Below are 17,409 nucleotides of genomic sequence, written 5' to 3'. Positions count from 1 at the left end.
ATTATTGTCATTTTAAAATATATGCCTAGAGGCTGTGTTGTTCAGAACTGGTTCCAAATAATTTCCTAGTCAGTGAAAACTGGAGCTCTTGCCTGGATTATTTGGTAGAATTGTTGTTGGGGTTTGCAGATTGGTTGTACTGTTTTTGGTCTTATTTTTAGGTAGATTTATGTAAACTAGCATAATGGTTTTCAACAGTAAACAAAACATCACTTTTTATTCAAGTGCCCTTTAGACAACAATGTGTGATGCTTGTCATAAAGATGTTACCAGAAAGGGCATGCTGGTATAGATTTCCATTCTATTTTCTTCATAAACTTTAGTTAGCCTGTCACATTTCCTTTATTGTTCCATATAACTAGTTGCTGATGGCAGGAAAACCCCTGGCAAATGACATGAATAAACCGGATTAAATATTATGGAGTCAGAGAAGGGGTGCCTCTACACAGAACTGCCATTTTTGGCAACTGTTGAGCATCACATGCAATTCTATTTTCAGTATAAAAACAGCTTTTTCCCCCAATTAGATCCTTTTAAGTGTACTTCCGCATGAAAAAATTAAAGTTGTTAAAGCAATTTATTGCCATAATGATATAGGGAATTATGAGAGATTGGGTTGTTGTTTTTTTCATACTGTACTGACCCTTTTGGTCAGTACAGTGAGCTGTGTTTCAAATTAGTGAAACCAAATCCCAGTTTCAGAAAATGGAGGTCTAACGTTAAATAAGCCCAATGTAGATGTTTTCAGGAGTGGCATCTGTGATTCATGAATGCAACTGTTGCCAGATTAAACATCATAGGAGTACACAGCTGCATGATGGTGTATGGGAGTGGCCTATCCTTTCATGTACTGGGTCAGTTTTTCACACTTGCTGCAGTTCTTCATTACTATGGATTGTAGCTAACCAACTGCCAATATGATGCGTGTGGATTCCTGCCACATTCCCCTTCCCCTTCTTGGTCCTTGGAAGAGTAATTCCTGGAACCCCCAGTCCCATGTTGACAAAAAAGTGCATGTGTTTGTGAATTGCAGAGAAGATGGGGAATAAGACAATGGAGCACATGGAGCTCAGTACTTTCTGCTGGCAGTTAGTGGTATTACAATCTTGGGTTTATTGAAGGGTGATTTCTTCCATATATCACATTATGTGGATGTGATATATGCTTGCCGTGCTGCTTAATCTGGACCAGTTTTTGGAACATATGAAAATATTCACGGAATACTTCAGCTAATTAGCTTTTCAGAGTGAAATTATTGGGTTGGATTCAGAGGTTATTGAAATTATTGGGTTGGATCCAGACTATATGGGCAATGTCTGCTGGTTGCCCCCTCCCATGACACACCTCAGAGACCCCTACCTCCAGGAGTTGCAATTCATGAAGATCAGTGAGCTGCAGTGGGATGGAAGAGGCAAGAATTCTGCCATTGGAAACCAGTCTAGATCGAGCCCATGATTATGTTTTGAAGTGGCATGATTATGTTTTGAAGTGGCATTGAGGTCAGAAAAACCACTTGGGGGAAAGGCAGGATCCCACCCTCACCCAAGTGGTATGGTTTAAAGAATTCCCAAGTGGGAATTTACTCTTTAAAATGGCAGTGCGTCTTCAGAGTGAGCTCAGGAATGCCCATCTCATCTAATTTGGTCCTTAGAGAGCCATTTCTGAGTGCCTGGATCAGGTTTCATACTCGAACTTGTTTAGGCTGTCCATCAAACATCATTTGGAATGGGATTCAATCTAGTGAGCAGCCTGATGGTGGGGAAGTCACTTCAGTTGCAAAAGCTGAGCTAAACAAGTTTTAGTTATGAAATCTGACCTAACTGAATTGTGCAGTCATCTTTAGTTTGTAGCATGACAGTTTCCAGAAACTTTCAACTTTAAAGAGCTGCAGAGATGTCGTAAGTGTAGCTACCACACTGCTATACTGCTTCTGAGCAGTGTATGGTAACATTAGGGTGGCTACCAGTCCTAGTTATAAAGAGCCTGGGCAACGTCTGATGCTGCAGCTATAGCAAGGAAGGGTACTTTTGCCATGTAAGCACTCTCTGAGGAGCTGTGTGGCTCTTTAGACATGCAGCCAAGGAAAACATGTACTTTAACTTTCCTAATATGATCTGGCATCTAATCTTTCAGTTGGGCAATCTGGGGTCAGATCAGTGTCAAAAATATAATACTCTTAACAAAGGGTCATAATTTTAAATCAGTTAATAGGCTAGATATTAGTAGATCATAAAAAATTAGTAGATAACTATCATTAAAATATTAGTAGATCATTAAAAAGATGCATTTATGTTTTGCATTATACTACATTATGTCCACTGTGTCAAGTCTCTCTGAGGAAAGCAGGGTAAAAATCGTTTAAATCATAGAATCATAGAGTTGGAAGGGACTCCTGGGTCATCTCGTCCAACCCCAAGCACAATGCAGGAAACTCACAAACACCTCCCTCTAAATTCACAGGATCTTCATTGCTGTCAGATGGCCATCTAGCCTCTTTTTAAAAACCTCCAAGGAAGGAGAGCCCACCACCTCCCAAGGAAGCCTCAACAAATACATTAAAATACATTTCTGAACAATCAAGTATATGTGATAAATTAGAAAACTGGGAGTTGTAAATAATGAACTGACAAAAATAGCCTGTTGTAAAATTCCTACAGAGTCTATTTAGGAGACTATATTCGAATGTCACTCCTAGTTACTAGCTACAGTAATGGTGAGTCACTAACCATTGCACATAAAGATTGTCATTAGTTGTGCAAGCTTCTCTTTTAAGTACTGCTTTTGTGTAATTAAAGGGCTTTGATATTAGACATATGTGACCCATAGGGTCCTGTGATATTTGGAATTGGCATGTGAATAGATTGTGTAGATTCATCTTTGAAGGACAGAAGATAGACTTGCAACAGATTTTCAAGCAGATTTATCTTGTTCCCCATGCTTGGAGTAAAACCGAAAAGACTTTGTGCCAGTTGGCCACATTCTCACTCCAAAATATATAATTTCAAGATTTTCCCATGTTAGTGTATTATTCGGCTGAAGTCTATGTCTGTCACCATTAATGAAACTACTCTTTTGATTGATCAGGCTGCTTTGAGCAGGAAAGGAGTATAATGTAATTTTTTGCTTGAATCTGTTGTAGTAGAAAAATGCTAAAGAACTTCTGGCTGCATTGATGTTCTTGATAAAGCCTCATTGAGCTCAGTGGGATCAGGATTTAAGTTTTTGCTCTAAAAAACCCAAAATAATTCCCATAGAAGGAGGCAAAATACACTAAGGTAGTATTTTGCTTTTTAAAAATTTGGTACAGTGAAAACCAGTTAACATTTTATGAACTGCTTTGTAATTAACCTCTCCCTAAGCATCCATTTTCTTCCATGATACTGAACTGTATGCCAAGGAAAACAACAAATGGGCTGTGGCTTAAGCCACTGTTAAAATTTATGGGAAGAATGCCCTTAGTTTCACAGTCCAGTTGCAGTGAACAATTAAGAGAACTGAAAGGCTCTGGGCAAGGGCTCCTTATCTGACATGCCATAAAAACACTTCAAGTGCAGCTTCCAAGCAGGCATTTCAAAACGGCTGCATTTTCCTTGGCAGTGGCTTGCAACACTTTAGGTAGCAAAGCCTTTCCCTCTCCCTTTCTATGTCATCACAATAGAATTTGGTCACAAAAAGAAAAGGCTCTTTATAGAGCTATTTTAATGCAACACCCTGTAAGTATGCCAATTCACAGTAGAATGTAGACTAAATATTTCTCAGAGCATGTTCAGTGCAGAAAAAGTTGCCTAAAAGCAGAAAGTTTTAAATGAAAGCTATTTTGGGCCCAGGCTAGCCCAATCTTGGAAGTGAAGCAGGGTTGGGTCTGGTTCGTATTTGGATGAGAGACCACCAAGGAAGTCCAGGGTCATGATGCAGAGGCAGGCAATGGCAAACCACCTCTGAATATCTCTTGCCTTGAAAACACTGTGGGGTCACAAGAAGTTAGTTTTGACTTGACAGCACTTTCCACCACCATCATTTTATTAACCTAATGACACACTTTTAGATTATTAATATAATTTATTTATCTTCCAATTTGAGTTTATATGGCCTTCGCTATATTAATCAGTTTAAAAGAAAGAGCGGGTGACTTTGAAACTGAAGTTTTAAATGGATCTGCACACTTGATTGTGCTGTCCACACTTGATTCCATGCCAATCTGTTTTCACCAGTACTTCAGAGAAAAGCCATTGTTCAGGGAGCAGAGTCTGAGCCAAAGGGAGAACAATTTCCCATGCTACTTTTGTTCATCCTCAGAGATTAATTGTGTCTTCAGTTCCCATTTCATACCAAGTTGCGCATAAAAGAGATTGGAACTCTGCTGTTCCAGACATGCACTAGGTTTGTAAAGTTACAGCCTTTCTCTTCTGGCGCTGTTGATTTTATAGGGCTCCTATGACAAAATGAGTATTCCATGATACTAAATCTACTCAGAGAAAAATGTAATTATGGTAGATACTAACAATTACTTTAGGGCTCCTAGGAAAGAGTAAGAATCCAGTAGCACCTTAAAGACTAAACAAAATTTGTGGTAGGATATGAGCATTCTGGAGTCACTGCTCACTTCTTTAGGGTTCCTATTCAGAGTCTTATATTCAGACTTCATGAACAAACGATGATATAGGCGTTAATTTGGTCTGCTGCCTTGCTCCTGCCTCCCTTCCTGCAAAAATAATTTACATTTTTCACTCTGGTTTTAGGTTAAACAGTTTTAATAGCAGTCATATGGGCTACATTTTTCCTTCTTTGGTATAGCATAGGCTACCAAATCACTATTATGTGATTGAAATAGAATTAATTGTAAATTTATAAAAAGCTTTCATGGAATCCCATGGTGCTTGTGAATGGAAAGTATTTCTTTAGCAATGAAATGATAATCATAGTTTGAAAAGAAGATTGATTAATAAACAGCTTTGGAAATTCTTTTTATTTTCGATTTTCTTCCTTTATCAACTAGAAATGAGAAAGATAATACACATATGTGTGTACAGTATAATACAGTGACAGAATTACTCCAATCTAAGCCACTCATTTTCAATGAAGCAACTGCATGGAATTTTGTTGTTAGTTTATTATTGACATTTGGGCAAACTTTGCAAGGCAGCAAATTAAATATGACCAATTATATATTTTTGTAAAAAAATTACTCCATACAGCCAGTTTTAAAGGTGGGGATATATAGTCAAATGTGTAATAATTGTTTTATTTTATTTTAACTTCAACAGTTGGCACTGTTCAGAATGACTTTCGTAGCCATTCCTTGTGTGTCCCAGATCACTATTCCACCCTAGGAAGGCTTGATAGCTGTCATTCTGCCTTGCTGAGGTCTGAGACCAAGGACTGTAGTTGTCAGACAGAGGAAGTCAAAGTGGTGCCACCTTCAGTGAGGCGAATACGTGCACAGAAAGGACAAGGAATTGCCGCCCAGATGTCTCAGTTGTCCAGCTCCTCTGGAAACATGTCTGTGATGAGTGATTCTGCAGGGGTTGTATTTGCCTCTCGGCTTAACAGTGACTTGGGTTTTCACAGTCTACCTCGTTCAGGAGCAAGGGTTTCCTTGCGTGTACTAGAACGGAGGCATAGCATCTCCAAGTCAACAGACGATGGAACTGTGTCACACCAGATAAGCAAATTGCAAGTGGATGATAGTGTGGTTCCCATGAGGAACAGCAGTAGGACAGGAATGCTTCAAAGGCCGAAATCTCAAGAGGTAAAGAGTTTTGAGAGTGAACTGGAAGAAAACCCAATAGACGTGGTCTCTGCACATACTATGTACTCAACCCATGTCATACCAAATACTGCCGTACCAGCCTCTTCAGAAGTGATTGCTATTCATACTACACCAAATGCTCGATCACCAGATAATAGACTCACCAACTCATCTTCATATACAAACCCAAGAGACAATCTTACTGCCAACGGCATGGTAAACACAAAGGATCAACACTATTCTTCTAGTAGCTGGAACAAGAACAGTTCTACACAGAACTCACAGTCCCTGGACACTATCTCATCAAATCCTATGGTGGTCCTTTCCCTAGGAGATTCAGAAGTGCCACTTAGTGGTGCAGGAGGTATGGAGAATGGGTCCCAAAATATTACCTACAGCTTTAGGAATAATCTTAGTCTAAATCATTCTCAAAGCAGTGATATTAAGACTGAATCCAGTTACTCAGTAGATAAAACACAGGGCATAGGTCAAGGCAGCATAAAGCACTGCGGGTTCAAGCCTACAAGAAATGAAGAGGTAGCCTTACACAAGCCAAATTGTGCCACTCCCGGATGCACCACACCCGTTAGCAATATGAGTACAAACAGCCTTGAACGAGTCTCAGCCAAAGAAGACTCAGGCTCTTTGTATTCCGTAGACCATGATGGCTATTACACTTCCATGCATATGGACTCCGGTCTGAAGTCTAGTAAAATTTGCATTAATAATAATGGATTTGGAAACCCCAGGCACAGTGTTGTTAATGTGTTCGACGGAATTGAAAAGAGATCACTGGGAGACTTGTCAAACTGCAGTGACAAGTCTCTCTCACGGAGCATATCCTTAACAAAAGCAAAGAAACCACCTCTTCCACCTTCTAGAACAGACTCTCTCAGAAGGATCCCCAAGAAGAAAGCTCAGTCCAGTGGGCAAGTTCTGGATGACAAGCTAATTGCTAGCCTCCAGCACTCCCTGCAATTGAACCTTAAATGTAAAAATGGTGGCTCCCCATCTCAAAGCCCCTGCAGTGATTATGATGACCCATGGGTGCTACGCTCTCGTAGCCAGAGCTCTGTGAGTGCCAGCAGCAGTGTGATGTCTGCCACAGGCCTGAACATGTACTCCATCTGTGCTGTCACACCTTCTCAGAGCGAGACAAGCAGCATCAAGTCAGAGTATGTTGACCAATGGAGTTACAATAGTGACTGCCCTGGGATACAGGATGATAGGTTAAGATCTCCAGTAGTTCATTCTGCACCCATGCTGAATGATTATAGCATTAACCGCCTCAATGATGGACCACGTGTTTCTCTACCACAAGTGCCCAGTGGGATGGCCAAACCAAAGAGCACTTCTCCTGAAAAGCCTCATAGAGTTACATCACCATCTAGTGGTTATTCCAGCCAATCCAATACACCCACAGCACTTACACCTGTGCCTGTTGTTTTAAAATCTCTATCAACAGGAAATGGGAAGCCCAAGGTGAAACCTAAAGTGCCTGAAAGAAAGTCATCTCTATTGTCTTCTGTTTCAGTGTCTTCCTCTTCCACATCCCTTTCTTCCAATACTTCTACTGAGGGGAATATGAGTGTAAAGAAATTGGACCCTGTGTTTTCCTTCCCTCTGATTACTCCTTCTCCATTAATGTCTCCAGATTCTACTGAACATCTTCCTCCTCCCCCTCTTCCCCCCTTAACAGATGTCATGAATCAAACTCACCAATCAGCTTCTCCCAGTTTCCCACCACCTCCACCAGAAACAATTATGCATGCTTCTTTTCCTCAGAATGATCCATGGTTTCATTTTTCACCTCAAGATGAATCAGTCAATGATTGCTCTCCCTTGTCACCCCCCATTCCATCTCCCCCTCCCCTTCTTTCCTCAGTTCCTCCACCAGCCCCACCTCTGGACCCAAAGCTTGCAAAAGGTGCATATAAAAAAATGCTTTTCAAGAAATATAACCCAGAAGGTAATTCTTGTAACACAAGGATACAGCCAATCAGCAAAGAAGATTCCACTAAGCCTACAATGCCTCTAATAACCACCGAAGCACTGCAAATGGTACAACTGAGGTCTGTGAAGAAAGCTGTGATGTCAGTGATTGACCAGTCAGCCGAAGCTACTTCTGAAACCAATCCTCAGGTAAAAAATAATGAAGTTTTTTCAGCACAGTCACCTTTAAAACTATGTGTGCCAGTAGAACACAACAGTCAGGATAAAGGTGAGATGAATATCCATAGTTCTTCTGACAAGAGCTTTGTTTACAATCCTGGCCAGGGATCATGTAGCAACACCCCTGAACTTGCCAGTGGCAAAATGTCTGGAAGTGAAGCCAGTGTAGCTCAGTCCATTGCCAGTGATTTATTACCAGTCAGTGTTGAAGAAGTGCTATCACAGAAGGAAGGTTCTCACTCTGATCTTGAAAGTTTGCCGCTTCAGGGGCAGTTGGAATCACCCAGTAAATCTCAGGGTATATTGCCAAACAAGAAGCCACCACCTGTTTCAAAGAAGCCCAAACTGTTCCTGATTGTGCCACCCCCACAGCCCGATGTTGCTGCAGAAAAAATAGCTGAAGTGGGAGAAACAGTCAGAAGCGCTGCAAGTCTGCCTACAAGGGATGCTGCAATTGCACAGTTCAGCCAGGCTAAGGATTATCCCACAGATGGACTCTGTTCCTATGAAATGAACTCTGGCAACCTAGGTCCAGAAGGAAGAGATGCAGATTCCACCTTGTGTGAGACAGAGGAAACCAGTGTCTCGTCACTGCTGCCAAAGCAGGAGGAGCTGTCTGGCTTGTGTGAAGGAAGCATTTCTGACAGAAATGGAGATAGCATCACTAGAGCAGATGGACAGCCATCTCCAGGGGATGAAAGTGGTAAGTCTGTTTGTCCTTTTGCCCCCCTACTTCTCCCCCCTATTTGTCCTTTTGCCCCCCTACTTTGCCCCCTACGTGTATTAGTGATTGGAAAGGGGGGAGTGAAGTGAGGGGGGTGGTTGTAGTACTGACTTAATTTCAAAACTCTCAATGCAGAGACTCTTTCCTAAGGGAAATCACAGAACTAGGGTTGATTATGCATGCAGAATCTCTGTTGGCATTTTTATTTAACTTAAAATGGAGATTACCTGTCAAAAAGATTTAGTCTACTGTTTTAAAGTTTATTGATGTATTTGTAGCTTTTAAACTGACACAGTAATCAAGGGGGGGGACTTCAATGGGAATTTCCTGTTCCCGATAAACAAACTTAAGCCTTTTAGAGACTGCAAGTACCAGAAACAATTGTGGCAGCAGTCACCTCTGCATTTACATATGAGCAAGCCCCATTTAACCCAGTGGAATAGACTTCTGAATAAACATGCATGGTATTGCACTTGCTTAGGTATTTTTGTAAGTGAAAAGATGACTTTTAAAAAAAGGAATCTTCCTATATTTCTTTTCTTCAGTCAGCCACTGAACTGGGATTACTCTGTTTTTCTGATGCTCGTCATCTTATTCTGCATGATTTTCCCACTTCCTTTTCAGCTGAGGTGTTTGACTCAGATGCATCCAACAGCTTTTTCCTGCAAAGCCTCAGTTATAGGGAAGTCAGTGATGCTGTGGCAATGCCAGCTAGACCACGAACAACAGAGGATCTTTTTGCAGCCATTCACAGGTATTTCTTAAGCAGCCACATTTGTGTTGCATCATATGTCCTGTCCCATGATTTTATTAATAAAGTCCTCTCAAGATTTTAAAAGATTCTAGCTATTCTGCTTTTAAAATTTAGATGCAGGTGATACATATTTGTAGTTAGAGTATACCATAGAACACCTTTATTAATTTTGCTGGCAGAGAGATAAATATGGTAAAACTGCCAGCCTTTGTCCCAATGAAAATGCCAGGTGAACGTGTATATTGTGCTGTTGCTCTCGGTCTTCTTGATTTAATATATACTGTTACTTTCTCTGTGTATCTTTTTTGTTTTGTTTTCATTCCCTCTGCCCTCCATGCCTTTTTACTCTTCTTCGCTGATTATATGGTGCAGTTTGGGACAGAGGCTCAACGCTAATGCTTCATGGCAAGCGTGGCTTAAACTGGCAAGTAAACGTGATTTGTCAGTCATATGGCAAAACATATGACAGTAGCTGGATTATAATATGTCATAATCCAGAGGAGGATGGGCTATTTTGTGGCACGCTAGTTTGTTGATTGAAAGGTGCAATACAGACATATACATCCATATCCCTTGATTTTTAAAACAAAACCTCAAAACCTGGGTTGGGACACATCCTTAACCCCTAAACCACAATCCCAAGAGGAAATGAGCTACAAGGATATGATATCACAATCCTATGACAGGATACACAGTTATAACCTCACTGTTAACCATTGTCAAGGCTAGGGCCTTAAGCAGCAGACCAAGAGAATGTAGGAGATGGTGTAGCATAATAAGAAATAGGATAATGGTCAAAGACATGAAAGAATTATTTCAGTTGTTGGGTGGCCTCACCTCTTCCTCTTCCATACTGCTCTTTCCCCTGGGTACACAAAGAGAGGCTGGAGGCTGCAGGGCAGCTTTGTTCTCTATGCATGTGCATCAACAGCAGGTCCTTGCAAATAGAAAACAGAAAAACCTGGAAGTTTGTGTCCCAACCTCAGCTATAAGGGAGCTGCAAGAAGAAAACTTAATATAAGAACATGAGTGATTTTTGACTTAAAAGAGCTAATGTGCAGCACTGGCTCCATCTTGTGGACACCTCTTGGCATGTATTGAACAGATTTCTGAAGAGTAATGGAAACTAACTGCATATATCATCACAGGGATAGGCATCTCAACTGGGTTAATTTGTGCAGATAGCAACTGCTTCCTAGTTATTCAGAGACTTTTCCATTATCTTCTGTTATCTGTTTACTTTTTGCAAAGAGAGAACAAAGATTTAAATCATGCCCTGTTTATGTTTTATAGTGTTAAATGTTAAAAAAAAAAATCCTAGTCTTGCTGTTGCAGAGCAAATATCCCTCTGTGGCAAGCAGTTATGCTTTCGGAATAATATAGTCTGTGCTTTCTTGCAAGTTCTGTAAATTCATGTAGACTATATATAAATTCAACATATATATGGCAGAATCCAAAGAACTGCTTAGCTGGTCCTGTGTGTGAGAAAGTTACCCAGAATTTAGATGGGCAGCCGTGTTTGTCTGCAGCAGTAGAAAATTGTAACAATCTAGTAGCACCTTGAAGACCAACAAAATTTGTGGTAAAGTGTGAGCTTTTGTGAGTCACTGCTCATTTCTCTCCTCACCTACCATAGATTTTGTTAGTCTTTAAAGTGCTACTGAATTCTTACTCTTTTCTTTTTGTTGTTGTTCAGCCGCACAGTCAAGTTCGACTCTTTGCGACCCCATTGACAAAGTCACGCCAGGCCATCCTGTCTTCCACCATCCTCCAAAGTCTTTTCTACTTACTCATAATTAGTTTCTTTTGAAATGGAGAAATTCTTTCAAAAGAAGACTGGGAGTCTACCATTTAAAGGGAGAAAAGTCAGTATCCCTCAGCATATCCTAGGCTTTGGCTATGCCAAAATCACTAATTAGGATTAATAGTATTCACAATACCATTCCTCTTGATACCACCCAAGTCTTCTTTGTTAAAATGGCCAGTGCTGGTATGAACTCTTACACATGAAGCTACCTAATACTGAATCATACCATCAAGGTCAGTATTATCTACTCAGGCTGGCAGGGGCTTTTCAGAGTATCAGGCAGAGGTCTTTCACATCATGTCCTACCTGGTCCTTTTAACTGAAGGTATTGGGGACTGAGCCTGGGACCATCTGTATGCAAAGCAGAAGCTCTTCCATTGAGCCACAGCACCTCCCCAACTGGAAAATATTCTCTAGCATTAGAATACTTCCTGTGGGTTATTAGCTGGTTTTTACACTTTGGTATTTTGCTTTTCCTGGTGCTGACGCATTGCAAACTGGCTTTGTCCTTATCACGGAGAATTCCTATTATGGCTGGAAGGAGAAGGTGTGGAGCAGGCTAATATGGCCATAATAAGAACAAGTGTTCTTAAATACAGTTGAGCCCCATTGTATCAGTAGATTTTTTTTTAGTCTGTTGACTGTAATTGATGCCCTTTATATTTTTTACAAGGGGAATGGTCTGTATTGCACATTTTAAAAAAGTAATGTGTGTATTTTGTGTTAAATCTTATATATGTGATGGTTACTGAGAATGCCATTTTACTTTTGTTGCAGTATCCACATTGTTAGTAAAATACAGTATTGCCTTTCAAAGACTAGTATCATTTAGCCTCTTCTGCACGTTTATATGGCTTTGTCTCCCACCCCCCTCCATTTCTAGCCTGTAAAAGTACATTTTAAAATTCATCTAGCTCTTGACTTTGTGTATGCATTGTAAATTAAAAAGTTATTTTCTATGGGCAAACATGTCCACATGCACTCAGTAAATGCAGTAAAATTCCATCCTGCTGCATTCTAAGAAATGACTCTGGGAAGTGATATACTGCTGTCTTTATTGTATGGAGTAGGTAAAAAGTGAACTGGGAAGTATGATATTTATTTCATCACACCCTCTGTATCAACACAGAATTTAACATCCCTGGTATTTCAGAGGCAGGTCAAGAAAAGTGGTGCCACAAAACCTGTAGTTTGTTGAATCCAAGAACTGAAGGTTCAGAAGTCATAAGGTTATCACACTCCCTCTCCTCATCATGTGCATCTCAGACTAAAGACTTCTTTGTTTGTAACAAACTGCAATTTTTTGTGATATCCATGCCAGATGAAACAGTGAATTGTGATTTGTTTCTTGTTTACAAAGTGAGATTCCACAGTTTAATTCTGCCCAGTTATCAAAGGAGAAGCCACAATTTGATAAAGTAAATAGTTTCAGGTGGTTACAAATCAGAGTCCTCAGTTCGAGGGGGAGGAGGGAAAAAGAAAGGCTCATGGATTTCTGAAGTTTATTATTGGCCAAGCAAGCTACAGAGTTGGCTTTTGCTTGCAGCCACTCAGTGTTCGAATAAATACAGTACAACCCTGTTCACACAATACTTCCTCCCTTCGAAAGGGAAGGGCAGACAAGAGACAGGCTAGACCCCAAGACTAGGGATAGTCATGAACAGGAAACTGGGGGTTCGCGAGGTCTCATAAACCATAGTTTGTGAACCTCCACAAATGTTTCCATTTCTTGAACTGATTCAAGTGCATAGGATTTTTAAATGTTCCCCCCCTTTCCCTCCCTTACTTGTGCCACAGCGGCGGCACACTTCCAAGAGTGAAAGGAGGCCTTCCCTTCATTTGTGGAGGTATGCTGCCAATGTGGCATGACTCCAGAGAGGAAAGGGGGGGATTTTTAAATGTATCCCCCTCCCAGAGTTGTGCCACAGAAGCAGCACACTTTATTTATTTATTTAATCTTTGTAGATTTATAGTCTGCCCTTCCCTGCAATGGGCTCAGGGTATATCACAAGCACAATAAAACAGTAAAAATCCAACAGTAAGACCATAAAACAATCAATAAACAATCAAAATATGCTGCATGGATGGTACAACGTATTTTATAGATTTAAGATATAAATATCATGAGTTTCATAGATGTCATAGCTATAGGCCCGATATCCAGCCATCTGATTAGTTGGTCAGAGCAGGGAGGTCTGTTAGATGATATAAATAGTAAGGTGAGGATGCCCGCTTGCCTCAGCCAAAAGCCCAGAGGAATAGCTCCATTTTGCAGGCCCTACAGCAGGGGTGGGGAACCTCCATCTCGAGGGCCGTGATACAGCCCTCGAGGTCACTTGGTGTGGCCCTCGGGGATTGGTGGGCTGAACCAAGCCATGTGAACGTAAGAACATAAGAGAAGCCATGTTAGATCAGGCTAGTGGCCCATCCAGTCCAACACTCTGTGTCACACAGTGGCAAAAAAAATTTTATATATATATACACATACACACTGTGGCTAATAGCCACTGATGGACCTCTGCTCCATATTTTTATCTAAACCCCTCTTGAAGGTGGCTATGCTTGTGGCCGCCACCACCTCCTGTGGCAGTGAATTCCACATGTTAATCACCCTTTGGGTGAAGAAGTACTTCCTTTTATCCGTTTTAACCTGTCTGCTCAGCAATTTCATCAAATGCCCACGAGTTCTTGTATTGTGAGAAAGGGAGAAAAGGACTTCTTTCTCTACTTTCTCCATCCCATGCATTATCTTGAAAACCTCTATCATGTCAACCCGCAGTCGACGTTTCTCCAAGCTAAAGAGTCCCAAGCGTTTCAACCTTTCTTCATAGAGAAAGTGTTCCAGCCCTTTAATCATTCTAGTTGCCCTTTTCTGGACTTTCTGTGGCAGCCTCTCTGGGGCCTGGCTGGCCAGCGAGGATCGTGGGACCCAGTTGTGTGCTGTGCAGCAGCCTCCCCAGGACCAGGCAGGGATCACAGGGCCCAAATGTGCTGTGCAGCAGCCTTCATAGGGCCTGGCTGGCCAGCCAGAATTGCTGCAGGGCCTGGAAAAGTTACTGTCACAGTTCAGTTTGCACTTGATTATCCCAGATGGTGTGGCCCAGGCCTCAGATTTAGTGGAAGCTCACAGGAGCACAGCTCCTGCACCTTTCTGAGAGTTCCTCCTCCTTCTGAGAGTTCCACCTCCTTGTCCATTGAATACTAGGTGCAGCTGCATAACAATCCCTGGATGAGCTCCACCACCTATTTTTCTACAAAATGACCACTGATGTGGCCTAATATGCTAATGAATGTGTGACCTATATTAGGGGATGTGGTCTAATATGATACTGAGTTCCTGCTGGGCTTTTTCTACAAAAAAGCCCTGGACCTATGCATTTGCCTAGGGCAGCAGGCCATGTGTGTGTGTGTATGTGTGTGTGCCAGATTAGGCTCTCCCCACGTGACTTCAAATATTATCCCTCAGTGAAGCAGTTTTTTAAGTTGATAATTTTTTGTGGCCCGCGAATGTTGTTATAAATATCCATATGGCCCTTGGCAGAAAAAAAGTTCCCCACTCCTGCCCTACGGAATGGTAGTAAATTTGGTAGGGCCCGAATCTCCATAGGGAGCTGATTCCATCAGATAGGAGCCAGGGCCGAAAAGGCCCTGACCCTGGTCAAGGCAAGCCGGAAGTCCTTTGGGCCATGGATGGTCAGAAGATGTTGATTGTAGCAATCTCCGGGGCTCATAAGGGGAGAGGCGGTCCCATAGGTATGTTGGCCCCAGGCCGCGCAAGGCTTTAAATGTCAGTACTAGTACCTTGAAATGGATCTGGTACTCAATTGGTAGCCAGTTCAGATTGCACAGCATCAGCCGACTGTATGGGCAGTTCAATCAACAATCGTGCTGCTGCATTCTGCATCGGCTGGAGTTTCCGGATCAGTCCCAAGGGCAAGCCTGCATAGAGCTAGTTACAGTAGTCCAGCCTGGAAGTGACCATTGCACGGATCACTGTAGATAAGTCCCAGGGGGCCAGATAGGGTGCTAGCTGTTCGACCTGCTGAAGATGGTAAAAGGTAAATCGTACAATTGCTTTAATCTGGGCCTTCATGGAAAGGGTGGCGTCCAGCATCACACCCAAGCTCCTCACCTTCTGGGTTGGCACGAGAGGTGCCCCATCCAGGGTGGGGAGTTGGATGCCTGGTCGTGTCCCCCCTTGACTCAGGTGCAGGACCTCAATCTTAGTTGGATTGAGCTTCAGCCGGCTTAGTTGTAACCAACTGGCCACAGCTTCCAATGCCCTGGTCAGATGGTCTGGGGCAGACTCTGGATGACCATCGATCAACAGATAGAGCTGGGTATCATCTGCATACTGGTGACAGCCCAGCCCAAAACCTCTGGCAGTCTGGGCAAAGGGGCGCATATAGATGTTAAACATCATTGGCAAGAGAATAGCTCCCTGTGGTACACCACATTCTAGTGGATAACATAGGGAGGTCTGCTCGCCAATCACCACCCTTTGTCCCCGACCACAGAGAAAGGAGGAAAACCACTGTAAGGCTATCCCCTGAACTCCATCGTCGGCAAGACGGTGGGTCATTAGATCATAATCGACTGTGTCAAACGCTGCTGAAAGATCTAGGAGCAACAGCAGCACTGACCCGCCTTGATCCAGATGCCTTCTGAGATCATTTGTGAGGGCAACCAAAGCAGTCTCTGCCCCATGACCAGGCCAGAAGCCGGACTGGAAGGGATCAAGGGTGGATATATCTTCCAGGAACGCTTGGAACTGCTCTGCCAACGCTTTCTCAATCACCTTTCCCAGAAACAGTAAATTCAAGACTGGGCGGTAACTGGCTAGGACCATTGGGTCCAAAGATGGTTTCTTCAAAAATGGGCAGACCACTACCTCTTTAAGCCTAGCTGTAAATGTCCCTGATGACAGGGATAAGTTGACAATCTCAGCTAAGGAACCCTGGATATCATCTCCATCCGCTTTAATACACCAGGATGGACATGATCCAGAGGACAAGTAGTAGGTTTCATCACAGCCAGGATCCTGTCCATATCCTCCAGAGAAAGGCAGCTGAAGTGGTCCAACATGGGACCAAAAGATGGACAATGGGCTTCCAGTTCCCATACTGTGTCAATTGTGGCTGGAAGATTTTGGCGGAGAGTCGAGATCTTATCTGCGAAATAGGTCACAAAAGCCTCACAGCCAATATCCAATTCTCTGTCTTTTTGATTGTCTGTCAGCAGAGTAGTCAAAGATTAAATCGTTCTAAACAATTGGGCCAGGCACGATTTCGCAGACGCAATAGAGGTCGCATAGAAATCTTTCTTAGCGGACTTCACAGCCTTCTAATAGACCTTCAAAAATGTTCTATAAGAAGTTCTAGATTCCTCATCAAAAGATCTCTGCCACACTTGCTCTAGCTGTTTAAGCTGCCGCTTCATCCTTTGCAGCTCCAAGGTATACCAAGGGGCTGCTTTGGTGCGACTGCGAAGAGGGCGTGAAGGGAGTGAAGGGAGGTGGCGCAACTCTGGAGAGGGCCACAAACCACTGCAAAAACCAGGCCTTAAATTCAGCAGGAGCTCTCAGGAGCACAGCTCCTGAACCTTTCTGAGAGCCCCCCTCCTCTTTCCCCACCTGCCTTGTCCATTGAATAGTAGGTACAGCTGCATAACAATCCTTGCTGAATCCCTGGATTAGGAGAGCAGCCAGCCAGCCACCAGGAGCTTTTCACACCCCCACCAGCCCTTATTAACCCCTGGAGAAGCCCGCACCATCCTTTCTCCACTTCTTATGTAATTTTGGGCAGTGGGTAATTTGCTGACCTTTTGACTGGAGAGGGTGGCCTCGCTTGCCCGGGGCTCTCCTTTCTTGTGTTGGGTTGCTTTTAGCTGGTGGGGGGGGGCATATGCTAATGAGCTCCACCACCTATTTTTCTACAAAACAACCCCTGGCAAAAACCATGGCAGTCTGTGGGTGGATTGTGAACCATGAGGTGGCCTCATTCATTACAGAACTTGGTTCTTAATTTGGTTTATGCCCATCCCTACCCAAGACTACATTGGGTTTGATATTCTTGAAAAGTGATCCTTTAATAGACTATTCTGATGGTCCCAGACAGAAAAGCAAGTATACCACACTTTCTTTACTTAACACCAATTAAGTGCTACCTCCACCTGTGTTAACTAGAAAGGAACAATGTGTGCAT

At 42.5% G+C, this 17,409-nt stretch overlaps 1 protein-coding gene across 1 annotated transcript in view; it reads left to right on the top strand.

Annotated features, from left to right (window-relative positions):
- Window positions 1-17,409, top strand: part of NHSL1 (NHS like 1) — a 286,939-nt gene that overhangs the window by 266,792 nt on the left and 2,738 nt on the right. The window contains exons 6-7 of the mRNA XM_060240165.1: window positions 5,265-8,624; window positions 9,270-9,399. Of these exons, the coding sequence (XP_060096148.1) occupies window positions 5,265-8,624; window positions 9,270-9,399 (3,490 nt within the window). The remainder of the gene's footprint in view (window positions 1-5,264; window positions 8,625-9,269; window positions 9,400-17,409) is intronic.

This window comes from Heteronotia binoei, chromosome 1 (genome assembly GCF_032191835.1).
Source record: "Heteronotia binoei isolate CCM8104 ecotype False Entrance Well chromosome 1, APGP_CSIRO_Hbin_v1, whole genome shotgun sequence".
NCBI classification, from domain to species: domain Eukaryota; kingdom Metazoa; phylum Chordata; class Lepidosauria; order Squamata; family Gekkonidae; genus Heteronotia; species Heteronotia binoei.
The sequence above is the reverse complement of the archived record's forward strand: the minus strand, read 5'-3'. Positions and strand labels throughout refer to the sequence as shown.